General features: G+C 60.6%; 1 protein-coding gene across 2 annotated transcripts; it reads left to right on the forward strand.

Moving 5' to 3' along the window:
• Window positions 1–273: 273 nt before the first annotated feature.
• ADI1 (acireductone dioxygenase 1) lies at window positions 274–10,644 on the forward strand. Of its 2 annotated transcripts, XM_004745735.3 has the most exons (4): window positions 274–528; window positions 3,699–3,818; window positions 8,800–8,979; window positions 9,729–10,644. In XM_004745735.3, exons 1-4 carry the CDS (start codon window positions 409–411, stop codon window positions 9,846–9,848), a joined length of 540 nt encoding a protein of 179 aa, XP_004745792.1. In that variant the 5' UTR covers window positions 274–408; the 3' UTR covers window positions 9,849–10,644. The 2 variants fall into 2 exon arrangements, 1 of the variants encoding a protein (XP_004745792.1); XR_006608086.1 differs by lacking the exons at window positions 274–528; window positions 8,800–8,979; window positions 9,729–10,644 and adding an exon at window positions 535–2,519 and having other exon boundaries at window positions 3,699–3,734.
• The last annotated feature ends 5,245 nt before the right edge of the window (window positions 10,645–15,889 follow it).

The raw sequence follows: 15,889 nt of genomic DNA on the forward strand, positions 1-15,889 counted from the left end.
GGGAGCCGGGCAGTTTACAAATAGAGGGCGGGGCAGGCTGGGGGGAGGCGAGGACGCGGCCCCCGCCCCCCGCCATGACCCTAGGGTCCTCGGTGGGTACAGGACCTGACTTCAAGTCCCGCTGCTCCCCACGGGGCTGCGTGGGTTCTGGTGGCATTTCACTTCCCTTTCCCACCGCCTAAGTTGTTGCAGCAGCTCGCTCCGCGCACCGTGACCCCTGCCCCCGCCGCCGCCCCTCCCACCGCCGCCCCGCCCCGCCCCGCCCCGCCCCGCCCGGCCCCCCGGGGATAAGGGCCCTCCCCGCGCGGCGCGGCAGCGCTTCGTCCACCGCCTCGCGCAGCCGTTGGCCGGGGTCAGGGACGGGGGCCGGAGGGCGCACAGGGGTGCTCGCGGCGCCCCCGCTCCGCCATGGTGCAGGCCTGGTACATGGACGAGTCCGCCGACGACCCGAGGCGGCCCCACCGCGCCGAGCCCAGCCGCCCGGTTGGCCTGGAGCAGCTGCGCCGGCTCGGGGTGCTTTACTGGAAGGTAGGCGGGGGCGGGGGCGGCCCCGCGAGGTGTCCCGAGCTCCGTGCACCCCAGCGTGCAGCGAGTGGGCACCGCGGCCGGGACTGCGCCGGGGGGTGGCAGGGAGAGGGACGCTCATGCTCAGTAACGGGGGGCTCCGGTGGTGGGCTGCGCCCGGGGCACCTGCTCAGTTGCGGCGCCGGGAAATCGCGACCTGGGACCAGTGCGCATGCTCAGTAGGGGGCGCCGGGTGGTCCGGGGCGCCCGGGACATCCTGCACATGCTCAGTAGCGGCCCGGGAAATCGCGATCGGGGAGCGGTGCGCATGCTCAGTAGCGGCGCTGAGAATCGCGACCTGGGAGCGGTGCGCATGCGCAGCAGCAGGGCCGGATGGCCCGACCCCGGGGCCTCTGCGCTGGCCGAGCTTTAGGCGGTGGGAGCGCCGTGCGCGGGCTCAGCGTCGTGGCCCGCCCAGGCCGCCGTGCGCGCGCCCCGCGGACGGTCGAGGGCCGCCGCTGGGCAGTCCGGGTGGGCTCGGGGAGGGTCTGTGGGCCGCCAGGGCGCGCCGCGCGCAGCTAGTGGACCGCACGGGCGGGAGGCCGGGGACGGGCTGCCTGGGGCAGTGTGCGGGGCCCGAGTGGCGCGCCGGCGTCCTCCGCAGGGGCCGGTGTCCGAGCGTGGGGCCGCCCTCACCCCCTGGGCTGCAGGGTCCCGGCCGCCGAGCCCGCGGGCCGTCCGCTCGTGCGCGTGCGGGGCGCGCCGCCGTTTGCCGGGGAGGCTCGGAGCGCGCTCGGGCCGACGGCCGGGGGCGGGGGGACTCGGCTGCCCCTCCCCCTCCCCCTCTGTCCCTGCCCCGCGCGTGCCCCGCTCGTGCCCCGCTCGTGCCCCGCGCGCTGTTTCAAGTAAATGAAACGTCGGCACCGGGCGCGCGGCCAGTCTCTCGCCGGCAGGACCGGCGCGTTCAGGAAGCGCCCGGAGCGCCCGTGGGTGTCCGCAGAGCGCACGGGCCGCAGGCGGGTCCCCGACTCGGCGGCCGCGGCGGCTCCGTCTAGAGTGCGGTGCGCGCGCGGCGCAGGGCGAGATGCGGGGCGGGGTCGCCCCGCCGGGTCCCTCCGCCCCGCCTGCCTGTGCGCCCTCGACCGCTCTGACGCGTGAGCGAATCAAGTTTCCTCTAAAGGCGATATCTGTTTATTTGACGGAGGTCACAAGTGGAGAGGAAGCAGGCTCCCCCCAGCAGAGAGCCCGACGCGGGGCTCGATCCCAGGACCCCGAGACCATGACCCCAGCTGAAGGCAGCGGCTTCACCCACTGAGCCCCCTGCCCCGCCCCCCCACAAGAGAAAGCAGTGACTGGCTGTGGGGCGCCGTGGGGCGCGCCGCGGTAAGCAGCCGGGCAGGCCGGGCGTCCACCTGCCCTGAGCCCGTGGGCCGTCCGCAGTGGACGCTCCTGCCGGCCGCCAGGCTCCTGTTTGCGGCGCTGGGCAGGCGCGAGGCCGGCTGCCTCCTGGCCCTGAAGACGACGCTCCCCGGATCGCTCCGCTTTGGGGCCGTGTTGGTTTTTCCAGTTATTTCTCTGCCCACGCCAAGACGGAGCACGCACCTGCGGGCACGGAGCGCGCACCTGTGGGCACAGAGCACGCACCTGCGGGCAGGACCATCTCTGAGGCGGTCCGATGGTCCGTAGTGCCCGTTGCGACGGGGACATACGTTCGGTTTTATCACAAAGTCAGTTTCTCCGCAACTAAACAGAGTTCACTTACGGCGCTTTGGGGATTTCGTTCTTTTTGGAGAAGGAGATCTTGGTCAACTTGTGAATGTGTCCAGAGGATGAAAGACCACCTTTTAAAGGCATCTTCCAGTTTCTCCGCGGGGTCAGACCCAGTTCCTCCGGCCTTCTAGTTCTGCTCTGGATAAGTCAGGGCGCCCGGCTGGCCCAGTCGGCAGAGCCTCCAACTCTCCATCTCAGGGTCATGAGTTCAAGCCCTGTGTGCGGCATGAAGTATACGTAAACATGTAAATAAGTAAATGGTGTTTACTCTCTGGGTTTTGTGTCCTGTGTATTCTTATATACTTGCTTCATAATAGCTGTTCTCGATCAGTGGGAACCGATGGAGAAGTTTTGCGCGTCTGTTATTAGGGACAAAGCAGAGTGACAGATGGTTTTAGTGTGGGGCAGTCCTGCGCGTATCCCGAGGTGGGTTTCATGACTTTTGGGGAGGCATCTTTGTAGAAATTAACGAGTTGATGACTAGTAGTTTAAGATATTCTGGAGTTTGCCGTTCAGGAGTTGTGGTAAAATGTGCATTTTATCACAACGTAATGCAAGGTGAACTCAATTCATTGCCAGTAGTTTGAAGTAGGAGTGAGATTAACTCTGAAGCAGGAGTGAGATTAACCCCAGGAGGGGTCCTGGCGAGTGCTTCATCACAGACGTGATAGAATGGGACCTTGAGGGGTGCCTGGGTAGCTCAGTCGCTAAGTGTCTGCCTTCAACTCAGAATGGGACCTTGAGTAGATAAGGTTGTGATGAATGACGATGATGAAGGAGCTTTCTGGATGTGTGAAGCTGTCAGGAGCAAGGCTGTGGGGATGTGAAGATTCTTTTGGAGCAAATAATTTTGCTTGGTTTAGAATGAAGTTTTGTGTGTGTGTGTGTGTGTTTAAACAGGTGATAGGGACAGAAGAATAGAAATGGCAACTGGGGCCACATGATGGAAGGGCTCTCATCCCGGGGTAATGAACTTGGGTTTTATTTGTAGGCTTCCAGAGCATCCAGCCCAGGGAAGCAGCTGACAAAGAGATGTCACAGAGAGATCAGAGACCTGCAGAGGATTTGTGCTGGAGGAGCAGGACTGGGGTGGAGGTGGGGTTGGTGACCTTGGACAGGCTTGGTCATGGGTGTTTCACCTGGGCTCCTTGAAGTGGGACTAGAATGTGAACGTAGAATCCCCCAGGAAGAACTGCTGGGGAGAAGGGAGGCAGGAATTAAGTACAACTGCACTCTCCTTAGCTGTGGCAGAGAATGGGGAAGCCCTCCAGAGAAAGGGGGAGCGGAGGAGAAGGAAGGTTAGTCTGCAGTTGACAGAGGACTGGATGATAAATTTAGAGTGGAATCATACTGGAAATCCAGTAACAGAACATTTCTTTGTTTGCATTAATGTGACCTCCTTTTTGTTGTTTTAACTCTAATAGTTGGATGCTGACAAATATGAGAATGACCCAGAATTAGAAAAGATCCGAAAAGAGAGAAACTACTGCTGGATGGACATCATAACCATATGCAAGGATAAACTGCCAAATTATGAAGACAAGGTAAGGGAGCTCTAAGTTCTTTGAAGAGGGGAATTGTTACATTCACTCCTATTAAACACAAGCTTCTTTTTGTATTTTCTTTTTCCTTTTTTTAAAGATTTAATTATTTATTTGAGAGAGCTTGCAGGTGGGGGGAGGAGGAGTAGAGAGCCAGGAAGAGAGAGTCCCGAGCGGGCCCCTACCAAGAAGGAAGCCAGACGTGGGGCTCGATCTCACGAGCCTGAGATCACAGCCTGAGCAGCAGTCAGGATAGACGCTCCCCTGACTGAGCCATACTTTTTCTAATTCCTTAACGTGGTTGCTGAGGTCATGGACTTGCAGCCTTCTTTTTTAACATAGGTGTTCAGTGCTGTAGATTTCCTCCAAGTACTTCTTTAGTGCCATCACACGAATTTCAAATGATTTTCATTTTCATTCAGTTCAGAATACTTCCAGATTAATTTCCTTTTTGATTTCTTTGACCTCTGTGGGTTTTTAGATATGTGTTAGTTTCCAATTATATGGGGACTTTTCCAGAGACTTCACTTTTCTTGCCTTCTAATTTAATTCCACTGTAATCAGAGAATATATTTTGTGAGACTTGAGTCCTTGGAAATATACTGAGGCTACTTCATGGGCCAGAGCACAGTTTATCTTAGTGAAGCCACCGTGCAGGCTTGAGAAGAGTGTGTCTGCCGTTGCTGGGTGACTCACTCCACGGATGTCGACTGGAGGTGCTACTCAGCAGCTACTCCTTGCTGATTTTCTGCTAACTGAACTTGTCTGTTGATGGGTGGTGCTGAAATCTCCAACTAAAATAGTGGATTCATGTGTTCTTCTCCTTCTGTTACTTTTAGCCTCGTGTATTTTGATGTCTGTGGTTAGGTGTCGAGATTTTCATGTCCTCTTGGAGACTGGACCGTTTTGTCATTACATGATACCCGTCCGTATCCCTGATGGATTTTCCTTGTTCTGAAGTCTGCATTGTCTGAAATTAATGTAGCTCCCTGAGCTTGCTTTTGATTACTATTAACATGGTGTTTCTTTCTCTAAAAGTTTGCGTTTAACTCACTTGTGTCTTTGTTTTAAAGTGGGTTTCTTGGGATGCCTGGGTGGCTCAGTTGGTGAAGAATCTGCCTTCGGCTTAGGTCATGACCGCATCGGGCTCCCCGCTCAGTGAGGAGCCTGCTTCTCCCTCTCTTCCTTCCTGCTGCTCCCCCTGCTTGTGTGTCAAATAAAAAAAATTTTTTTCTCTCCCTCTCTCTCTGTGTCAAGTAAATAAATAAAATTTTTAAATTCTGGCTGCAGCACTTAATAGCTATGTAACCTTGAGCTTCAGTTTCCATAATGTGTGTCACACTTCTGTCTGGTTCTCAGCCTTGCTTTGTCTCTAGAGATGGATTTTTTTCTTAGCTTTTAGCACGCCCTGTCATTTTGGTTAAAGCCAGAGTGTAGCCTCTGTTAAGAGGAACCAAGGCAAGTCAGCCTTTAGCGTGAGGGTGTGTGTTATCTGGGCGGGAGTTCCATTTGCTGTTGATGGTGCCAGGGATTTGGTTTCTAGTTCCCTGGATTTTCTTCTCCCCTGGGGTCTTTGTTTCTTTAAGCGCTCTTCCTCCCGTAGATTCTGTGTCTCACACGGCTTCTTTTGAAGCCTCAAGTCTCTGTTCTCTTCTGGAGCCCTGTCATGCGGTCCGCTGTTGGGGAGAAGAAGTGATCTGTGATGTTACCTGTTACCATTCAGGCCAGTCTTTCGTGGGCTTAGTTCTTCTGTTGTGGCCTTTTCTTTCACCCTTTAGGCTGGAGGGGACTGGACAGGGTCTTCCCACAAGTCAGATAAGGCTCCGGTGCAGCTGTTTCCCTGGGAGTACTGGCCTTTGGTGCAGGACATTCTGGGAGTATTTAAAAATGGCTATTTTCCCCTCTCATTGCCTGCAACATGAAAGGATATTCTGGGATCTTCATCCTGAGAACCTGATGGGGTTTCTAGATACAAAAGCCATAGAACTGTGGGGCTTCCCTTAATCCTGGGCTCCCGGGTGGTTCCCACTTTGAAGCTGGGGCACACTCAGCCTGCCGCAGTTTGCCAGGACGACTGCTTGGCGTCACACCAGTTTATCTGCACGGGGCCCTGTGTCCACCTGTTTCAGAGCTTAGGGTGGCATTTTATCCTGTGACTTCAGTCCTCTGGTGGATCCTGGGAAAGTCTTGCACACTGTTCTTCCATCAGCTTGGATGTCTTGTGTGTGTGTTTTAGAGGAAGGAAACCGGCAGGTGTCCCAGCAGATTGGACTGAGAACAAAAGCGGTGTGAGAACACGGGTGTGGCAGACACATGCATGCTGTGATTGTGCCGGGCGGAGCATGAGTGTTACGGTACTTCCAAGATGATGGCCCATTTCTCCCCGGGTCATGGATTCTCTCAGATTTACATGGTGTGTGTTGCCATGCATGTTAGATTACCCGTCTTCTTGGCAGTGATTTTGTCTTTCCTTTTTTTAATTTTAATTTTAAATTTTTTTAGTGCACGTGTGCACACACGCATGCGAGAGAAAGAGAATGTGGAGGAAAAGAGGGAGAGGGAGAGAGAGAATCCTAAGCAGGCTCCACGGTCGGTGCAGAGCCCTGTGTGGGGCTCGATCTCACAACCTAGGACCCCAGCCGAAATCAAGAGTCGGACGCCCAGCAGCCCGAGCCACCCAGGAGCCCCAGCACTGCTTGGTCTTACTGCGTTGCAAAGACCCGTGTGCTGTTAAGGGCAGTAACTGTGTTCTCGGTCGTCCTAGTCCCCAGAGTGGCTTCTCCCGCGGAAGAAAAGTCTTGCTGGTACAGGCTTCTCTGTCCTGTTTCTCTGAAACAAACCTGTACTGTCTCCTATGTGCTGTTTGTGTTCCAGGAGTAGAGTCAAGCCTTGCGTTTTTGGCGGGAACGCCACGCAGAAGGCGCGGTGTGTGCGCGGTGTGCGCTGCGGGGAGGCTGTGGTGTCACAGGACCCTTCCTGCTGACAGGAAACTTGATCAAGGTTTGTTCGTCAGGTTCTTCCTTGCGAACTTCCGTCTCCCCTCATAACGGACAGGAAATCTGTCCTTTATAGACTCTATTTCGAGTCTATAAAGGCCATGTTTCTTCTCAGACTTCCACTCGGTGTTTGCGTCCACCTGGGTAGACCCTGCCCGGGTCGGTCCCCGGCAGGTGCCCAGCGTGGTGGCCGTCTGTCCCGCGGTGTTGACTTGGCCTGGGTCTGCAGGGAGAGGCCGCCGGCCCCCTTCGGTCACCCCAGTGCGGGCTCCCGATGCTTGAGTCCTGGCGGCCGTGGATACAGGCCAGGGCGTCTGACGCTCGGACTGTCCCAGACTTTGCGAGGACGAGCCTCTCGGAGGGTTTCTGTCGCGTGGGCCGGTGGCCATCCTTTTCCCGATCGCCACTTGACTGGGGGAGCCGCAGGCGCGCGGCGCCCCCACGTCCCCTGACCTGGCCTGGCATCAGCCCCGGTGCCGTCACGGGTACTTGGAGACCCCGCGGGGCCCTCGTTGCTGCCTGGGGGTCACTGGCGCCCGTTCGCCTATGGGCCGGGGAGTTCTGTGTGGGAGGGAGAGCTGGTTGGCGCGAGCGGACGCGGCTCCTTCAGTCGGCGCCACCGGACTTCCGGCCTCCGTCCGTCGGGGTCGGCCACGGCTGGTCCGCGCGAGGACCCCGGCCGGCGCACCGACCACTCCTCGCCCTCGGCCGCAGCCGCTCGGGTCAGCCTGGCCGCGGCCGGGTCGGGTCCTCGCAGACGCAGACGCAGCCGAGGCGGGGCGCGAGGCCGGGGCGCGAGGCCGGGGGGGGGGGGCAGGTCCGCCCCCGCCCGAGGCCGACCCAGGTGGCCTCGGTTACGTGTTCCGCGCGCGCCTCCCCTCCGTTGTGCTTCCGTGGAACAGCCCGTTGCTGCACCTCCGCGGGGCTGCAGGGCGGCGGCGGAGCCCGCAGCGTCCGGCCCGGCGGTGCTTGCGGACGTGGGCGCCTGCGCCCCTGCCCCGGCGTCGGGCTTCTGTCCGGCTGTCACGGCCCGGCCGGGGGCGACCCGGTGCCTGTTCCTGTGCGTGCGGTCGAGGCCCGCGGTCGGGGTCCGTTCCGGGCGGGGTGGCCGCGCGGGGAGCGCTGCTGGCTCGGCCGCTCCCGCTCCCGCTCCGCCGCGACACCGCGTCCCCGCAGCCCGCCGGCCTCCGGACAGGCGGCGGCGCGGCTCCTGCTGCCAGCGGCGATGTCGCGACCGTCCGTGGCTTTTCCAGGGGCGCCTCAGACACCCGGCCTGGGGCCCTGGGGCGGGGCGGCGGGGCGGAGGCGGCGCGGGGCCCGGGGCGGGGGCGGGCGGTTACTGCGGGTTCGTCCGCTGCACCGGCTCCACAGCGGAGGGTTTGCACTCTCGGGGTTGGGGTGAGCGCTTTCCCACCAACACAACGATTGGAACAAGGGGCGTCTTCCAGGAAATGGTGACCCGGTGGGGTCGTGGACGGCGTGTGACGCGGGAGACGGCGTGCGTGGGGCGCGGGCGCGGGAGACGCGGCATGACCGCGCATGCGTCTGAGGCGCGGGACAGCCGCGTGCCCGTGCGCGTGAGGCGCGGGAGACCCGGTGTGCGGCAGGAGGGGCGGGGGGTCCCCGCGGGCGAGGGAGTCCTCACGGCCCCGAACCGTGAGCTGTGCGGCAGGGGCCGGCCGCGTGCGCCCCGCTCCGTTGAGGGCCCCGGGGGCGTCGGGGACCCGCAGCCCCGGGGTGTTGCTGGTGGAGACCTGGAGCTGTGGTGGACACGCGGAGCGGCGGTGGCGTGTTCACGCTCTGGCCGCTGCTGGCCCGGCGCCAGGTTCCTGCGCTGCGGGAGTCTGGCGACCTGGCCCTGGTCCCCGCTCCTGCCGGCCGGCCGCCGCGCCTCCGTGCCGCCGCGCCTCCGTGCCGCCGCGCCTCCGGGCCGCCGCGCCTCCGTGCCGCCGCGAGCCACGGCTGAGCCGCCCCCTCCGTCCTCCCAGATTAAGGTGTTCTACGAGGAGCACCTGCACCTGGATGACGAGATCCGCTACATCCTGGACGGCAGCGGCTACTTCGACGTGCGGGACAAGGAGGACCGGTGGATCCGCATCTTCATGGAGAAGGGGGACATGATAACGCTACCCGCCGGCATCTACCACCGCTTCTCGCTGGACGAGCGGGTAGGAGGGCCCTGGCCCGCGTGTGGGCGCGTGGACCCCAGTGTTCTGCCCCACGGGCCGGCTGGAGCTGCCGTCCCGCTGCCGCTGTCCCCACCGCGGGCTCCTGCCCACGTGGGCGGCCCCCCGAGGCCGGCAGCCTTGTCCCGTCCCTTCCTGCTCTCCGGTGCTGGGACCCGGAGCCTCCTACTTTTGTGACCAGCACACATCGGAGGTCGTTGCCACGGTCAATTTCCCCAAAGCCAAAATGGGATTGCAATATCCCCACGTTTTTACTTTTAAGATTTTATTTGACACAGCAAGAGTTCAGAAGTGGGGGAGGGAGAGGCAGAAGCAGACCCGCCACTGAGCAGGGAGCCCATGGTGGGGCTTGATCCAGTTTCCCAGGATCATGACCTGAGTCACAGGCAGATGGTTAACCCATGGAGCCACCCTGGCACCCCCCATTTTTGCTTTTGAGGGGCAATGCCACGCTGGCCTCCCTGGTGTTCAGCAGCCTGAGGGCCCTGTCCAGTGTGAGGGCGCCGGCGGGCAGGTCCGTGCGCGTTTGGGCAGACGCCAGGTTGTGGAGAGTGGGGATCAGCACCGAACCCCTGCAGCAGAGGCCTTGCTGCCTGAGCCTGAGGCCTGCCGGCCGGCAGCTCATACCTACTGGCTTTGCGGGGAGAACGTGTGCGGCTAGGACCACTGCTGTGGCCAGCGACCTTGTCTTGGAGGCAGGGTTCACATCCCAACGTGTCTGTGTTTTCCAGAACTACGTGAAGGCCATGCGGCTGTTTGTGGGCGAACCTGTGTGGACGGCGTACAACCGGCCCGCTGACCACTTCGAGGCCCGGGGCCAGTACCTGGACTTTCTGGCTCAGACAGTGTAGTGGCGCTCAGGGGCCAGGCCGCCTTCGCCCTGGTCCTGAGTCCCAGCAGAGAGCCTGTTCTCTTCCTCTTACGCCGTAGACATGGACCCTGGTGAGCTTTCCTTGGCAGGACTATCCAATCAGTGTGTTTAATGAAGGGAGCTTCATTATAAAAGTGGTTTTTTACGTGGCAGCGACTCTGGGACGGTGGACAAGCCACATTCATTTCCCCTAATTCAAGGTCAGCTTGTATGAGGGTCCCCTCCCTCAGTGGGTGAGCCGGGGCTGCGCCATCCTACCGGCTCTGGGACTGTAAGCAGATGTCCACCTGCGCGGTGCCTGCCTCGTGAGAGCGTGTCACAGGAGAGGACAGGACCGGCCAGATAGACGGCACCCGTCTCCCAAAACCTGGCGGGCAGTGTTGTCGGGGCTGAGCTGTCCTGTGAGTGGAGGGACACTCGGACCTGCTGAGGCCACTTTCTTGCTCAAAATTCAGTAGCTGCCCTAATCTTACACTCTTGGCTTATGGTCCCTAATCACCACGGTCGTGGTTGCTCGTGCATGTATGTGACACTATTTTATCTGCATTAGCATTTATTCACGGAGATTTCTGGGTTGATTTGCCTGTTAACTCTTCTACAAGCAAATTTTGACTTTAATAGGAAAACTACTGCATTATCTTTTTCCTCAATAATTTTGAGATACAGTTTTGCCTAATTTGTTACAGTAACAGAAAAATCCCAAATCAACTTCATGTTTTGATGGGCAGATCGTTTTAAGGATTTTTTAAACTGAATTAAAAATCTTCGTATTAAAATGCCTTTTTCATTGCCTCCACGTGGGTCTTGGGCACGTGTGCCCACGGCCCAAGTTGCGACGATCCTGCAGACTCAGTTTAAGGATTGGAGTGTGTGTGGGCACGGGAGGATGGTGGCGGGCGCCCTGGTTGTGTCCACCCCTGGCGGGGAAGTCGGGGAGGCTCTTCCTGACGACAGCACTCCCGTGGGGTTGGGCGCTCGTCCAAGGGGAATGTTGCAGAGGATGAATCCTTCGTAAAGGCATCGCCGTTAGGGCTCAGAGACCTCAGGGTCCTCCCGGGGAGCACAGAGGTCGGCCTCCCCAGTAGAACAGCCCTGCTCGCCGCCTTTGTTCGTGCGGTTGTTGCTTGAGAGAGACGCCCGCTCGCTGCACGAGGAGATCTCCGTCGACGTTACTTTGCAAACGCACCCTTTTAAAATTTTTATTTATTTTTTGAAGATTTATTTATTTGAGAGACAGCGTGGGGGCGGTTGGGAGAGGCTCTCTCCGGGCAGGTTCCCCACGGAGCGTGAGCTGGATGGGGCTCTGTCTCGGGCATCGTGACCCGAGATGAAGGCAGGTGCTCAAGTGACTGACTGCCTGGGTGCCCCCGAAGCATTTGTCTTTTTTTTTTTTTTTTTTTTAAAGATTTTATTTATTTATTTGGCAGAGAGAGATCACAAGTAGGCAGAGAGGCAGGCAGAGAGAGAGGAGGAAGCAGGCTCCCTGCTGAGCAGAGAGCCCAATGCGGGGCTCGATCCCAGGACCCTGAGATCATGACCTGAGCCGAAGGCAGCGGCTTAACCCACTGAGCCACCCAGGCGCCCGCATTTGTCTTTTCTTAAGGGCAGATAAACCACAGGCGGCTTGAACTTCCTTAGCGGTGGCTGTGCCGAGGGGGGTGCGGACTGGACGGTCACGGAGGAGGAAGCTAACGGAAGTGCCAGGCAGCGAGGGCCCCGGGCGTGCCAGTGGGGAAGGGAGCCCCTGGGCCGTCCGCGGGTGGCCTTGTGAATGAGGGTAAGTGTATCCCCTGTTATTGCCGTCAAACTTGGGTTGAGGTCACTCGTTTGCGGAGGAATCGTGTTGCACAGAATCGATCGTGGCGACAGTAAGTGGAAGTCCTTGTCGGCGGCGCTGCCCTCTGCCCGCGGGGTGCTGTTGGCCGCCCAGAGCTTCGGGGGAGCGGAAATCAGTGGAATCAGGCCTGTGGGTGAGCAGGACAGGAACAGGGCCGGGGGCCCGGGGAGCCAGGGGCTGAGGGCTGGGGGTGTTGCACCCCAGGTGGTGAGAAGGTGCTGGAAGGAGATGCGCCCCCTGGGGGCCGGCTGGATGTCCGCGCCCGAGGCTCAGCCCTCGGGGTTGGCTCCCCGCCTGGTCTCGTCCACGGAACGTGCGTCACGCGAGCTCCTCGCTGCAAGTGACACAAAGCCAGCAGGAGGGAGCTTCCAGCAGGAGCGCGAGGCTGGTGGGACACCCAGGACTGCATCTGGGTGAAGGGACGGGAGTGTCCCCCCCTGCCTCTGGTCCTTGCCTCCGGGCCACCAGTCGGTCTTCCCATCCTTGGCAGGTGGGACGTCTCCGCACAGCAGCAACGTGCTGTCCCGCTTCCTGCCCAGCTCTGGTCCCGGCGCTTCCCTGCGACGGTCCTGGGCGGCCGCAGCTGGGGTGGCACCCGGGGTGAGGATGGGCCCACCGAGCAGTCGTGCTGCGAGGGGCTACATGGGGCGGGGGGTGCCCGGGCCAACAGCCCAGACAGTGCCCTCCGCGTCCCACAGATCCTGTGCGTGTGAAGTCGGACCAGCGTGGCGTGTGCAGCCACAGCATAAGTTCTGGATTGACACGGGCACGGACGTCCTGCACTCCACGCCTGGGAAAAGAAACCACCCAGCATTTCCTGCTTTGCCAGAGGAGCGGGTCAGCCTGGGTTTTAAAACATCTCACGCAGTCGGCACAATGGCTTTGGGTTCGTCTAGGGAGATAAGAGACCCATCGGCAGAGTGTTGCCCTGGCCACTGGGCCCTGTGCCTGCTGAGCCTGTAGCCCCACGGCGGTCCTAAAATTTCCAGAAAGAGCCACATCAGGATTACATGCGGGCTGGGGGGGGGCTCTGTCACCGGCGTCTGCCACCGGCTCAGGTCATGATCCAGGGTCCTGGGATCGAGCCCCACTTCGGGTTCCCTGATCTGCGGGGAGCCTGCTTCTCCCCTGATTCTGCCTGCTGCTCCCGGGCTTGTGCTCTCTTTCGCTCTCTGACAATAAAATCTTAAAAAGAAAAAAAAAAGGATCACACACGGACTTTGGAGGCCGCAGCTCTGGAGCAGAACCCACGGCCCCCAGTACCCTCTGCGTTCTGTGCCCCTCAGGAGTGGCCCCGACCTGCCCGCAAGCCTCGGCGGCAGGCAGCGAGCCGCCCGGGCAAAACGCCGCGCTGGGGCTTGCCCGCCCCCTCAGTTTCCTGCAGGTCTGGGCGCTGGGTGACGGGTCTCGCAGGGGACTGCCTGCTCGTCCTCACGTGGCAGAGGGGGCGGTGGCTCTGGAACAGCCCTTCTCAGATGGGAATCCCAGCGCAGGCCCTGCCCTCACGGCCTCTCCTAACCCGTCACCCCCAGCGGCCCTGCCTCCTCACGCCAACCCCGGGGTCTAACCTTCACCATGAGTTTGGGGGGGTGTATGCGCAGCCCACCGCACATGGGTGCTAGAAGCTGAAAAACCGGGGCACCCAGGTGGCCCTGTTGTTAAGTGTCTGCCTTCAGTTTGGGTCTGGATCCCGGGGTCCTGGGATCGAGCCCCACATCGGGCTCCCTGCTCGGCGGGAAGCCTGCTTCTCCCTCTCCCACTCCCCCTGCTTGTGTTCCCTCTCTCGCTGTCTCTGTCAAATGAATAAAATCTTTAAGAAGAAAAAAAAAGCTGAAAAGCTTCCCTTTGGGAATCTGGAATTTAAGCTCTTTCTGTAGGTGAGAACACCAGCCTCTGCCTCCGCCTCCGCCTCCAGGCTGCCCACCAGGCCTCCACATTCCTCCCTGAACAAGAGCGCCCCCAGCTGGCTGCTGGAGAAACGACTCATGCTCGTGATTGGGAACGGAGCAGTGTTGCTGACCGTCGTGACCCCGGTGACCTTCCCACTGGAAGAGTCCTCGTGTGCAGCACACAGGACACGCCGGAGTCGCTCAGACGCCAGGGTCACAGGAAACCAGGGTCCGGTTGCTTTTCCCTTAACAGCCGAGGAGGAGGAGGACGAAGCCCGCCGGCCCCGAGGGGCAGGTGCAGATTTTCCGTCCGGGATTGCGCTCGTTGGTCAGAAAGCTCGAGTCCGTGCAAACAGCTCTGCCGCTGCGGCGCGTCCCGGGAGCGATGGCCGCTCAGCTGTCCCTGTCCCTGGAATTCCCTCGAGCGTGGTTTCGCTTCAGGCCCAGCGGGCGACAGGAGCCTCGCACCGGCCCCGCGATGACCGCGAGGCCGAGCCGGTGCGGGGAGAGCGGAGCCCGCTGTGGAGCCGGGTCTGGCCGGAGCTGCAGACGCCCGAGGCTCTGGAGGAAGAGCCGCAGCCGAGCCGGCCCCTGGGGGAGTGCAGGCCGGGGCCAGAGGCTCGGGGCTGCCGGAAGCCCCCACCGCCCTGGAGTCCAGCGCAGCCACCTTGAGCCGCTTCTGCTCCGGCCTCCCTCCCCGGCTCAGTGTTTTCCAAGCGCGCGGGGCCGTGCTCTGCGGCTGGGATGCGCTGGCACGTGGTCTGGTCCTGTCGGGCCTGCGAACAGGACAGCAACCCTGTGGCCTGGGGCCGGTGGAGGCCGCGTGAGCCACCCTGGAAAGGGAGAGGGAGCGGTGCTCGGCAGGAGCCTTCCCTAGATCCCGGGGCGGCGGGCCAGCCTCTGCTGCTGGGGCCTGGAACCCTGGGAGGAGGAAAGGCGGGGGACCCGGTGCTGGTGGTGTGGAGCTGTGTGCAGCCCCCTCCTCTCCTGGGGACCGGCCGGCGCCACCCCCCACGTGCCGCGGGGCGCCGACCCCCTACTCTCCCTACCCTCCATCCCCCACCAATGCCGCTGGGCGCGGAGCACCCCCAGCCCCCTCTGCCGCCCCGCTGGACGCTTGCACACGTGGGCCGCAGGGCAGCCGGCTGCCAGGACAACGGGGCTGTCTCCACTGTGCCTGACGGAGTAGCCTTGGTGGAGTGCGGTGGGCATTGGTCCGGGTCTATGTCACCTCCAGGGTCCAGCAGAGCAGGGCGCACTCAGGGTTAGTGGGTCACTCTGCTTGGCTGTGGGATACGGTCTAGGGATGGGTTTACTTAAATCTTAACACAAAGGAAAAGTGTGTGAACTGGATGGATCGCACGGGCTCTCCCGGGCGGCCAGCGGCTCCCTCTCCCGCCTTGAAGGGGCGAGGTGGCCACTTGGGTGCCCTGCAGAGGCCCGGGCCCCAGCCCGCGGGGTCAAGTGCAGCTCCCAAGCCGCCCTGGCGCCCTCCTGCCTGGCAGTGCTGGTCACGCAAACGAGGTTGGGGAAAGGGGTGAATCCGGGGCACAGATACCAGTTTGCCGGGGAACCGTGGGTCCGTCCTGCAGGAGTCTGTGCCGTGCCCGCTGCCCCACGCACAAGTGACCTGGGGCTGGCGAGCTCGCGGTCCACAGACAGGCCCCACGGGACCCCTCGTGCTGTTGGCGCAGGCTGGAGGGACGGGCCCGCGCACCTCCCCAGAGCTGCCGGATTTGGAGGAAAACCCTCAAGCTGAAAGGGTTCCAGTGACGTCACCAGGTTTTATTTTTCTTCTCAGAGAGAAAGCTTTGAAAACCTCAATATCTCAGTCTTTTTGGCTCTTTCTCTTAACGTATAATCTGTATTTGAAGAGCTGTGATGAGGCGGTTTGCCAGGTAAGTACTATATTTGTTTTTATTACAAAAATGGATAGAAACACAGTTTTGCTTTATGCAATAAATGTTTGTATCAGTCTTTTTTTTTTTTTTTAAGATTTTATTGGACAGAGCGCGCAAGTGGGAGGGAGGGGACAGGCAGAGGGACGAGCAGGCCCCGCTGAGCGGGCAGCCCCATGCGGGCTCGATCCCAGGACCCGGGATCTTGACCTGAGCTGAAGGCAGAGGCTTAGCCGGTTGAGCCACCCAGAGGCCCCTATATCACAGTCTTAAAAATGGGTATTTTAAAATGTGTTAGAAGAGCTAGATTGTTAAGTAATCTCTGTGCTCAACCTGGCGCTCGAACTCCTGACCTGGACACTGAATCACATGCTCTGTGGACTGAGACATGCAGGTG

The sequence above is a fragment of the Mustela putorius genome, unplaced genomic scaffold (genome assembly GCF_011764305.1).
Source record: "Mustela putorius furo isolate JIRA1106 unplaced genomic scaffold, ASM1176430v1.1 tig00000813_pilon_pilon_pilon, whole genome shotgun sequence".
Classification (NCBI taxonomy): Eukaryota; Metazoa; Chordata; class Mammalia; order Carnivora; family Mustelidae; genus Mustela; species Mustela putorius.

Bases quoted from the DNA above. Each gene is read 5' to 3' on its own strand.
- ADI1 (XM_004745735.3), top strand. From the start codon at position 409: ATGGTGCAGGCCTGGTACATGGACGAGTCCGCCGACGACCCGAGGCGG. The intron at 529-3,698 runs GTAGGCGGGGGC...TAACTCTAATAG, and splicing joins TCGGGGTGCTTTACTGGAAG to TTGGATGCTGACAAATATGA. The intron at 8,980-9,728 runs GTAGGAGGGCCC...TGTGTTTTCCAG, and splicing joins GCTTCTCGCTGGACGAGCGG to AACTACGTGAAGGCCATGCG.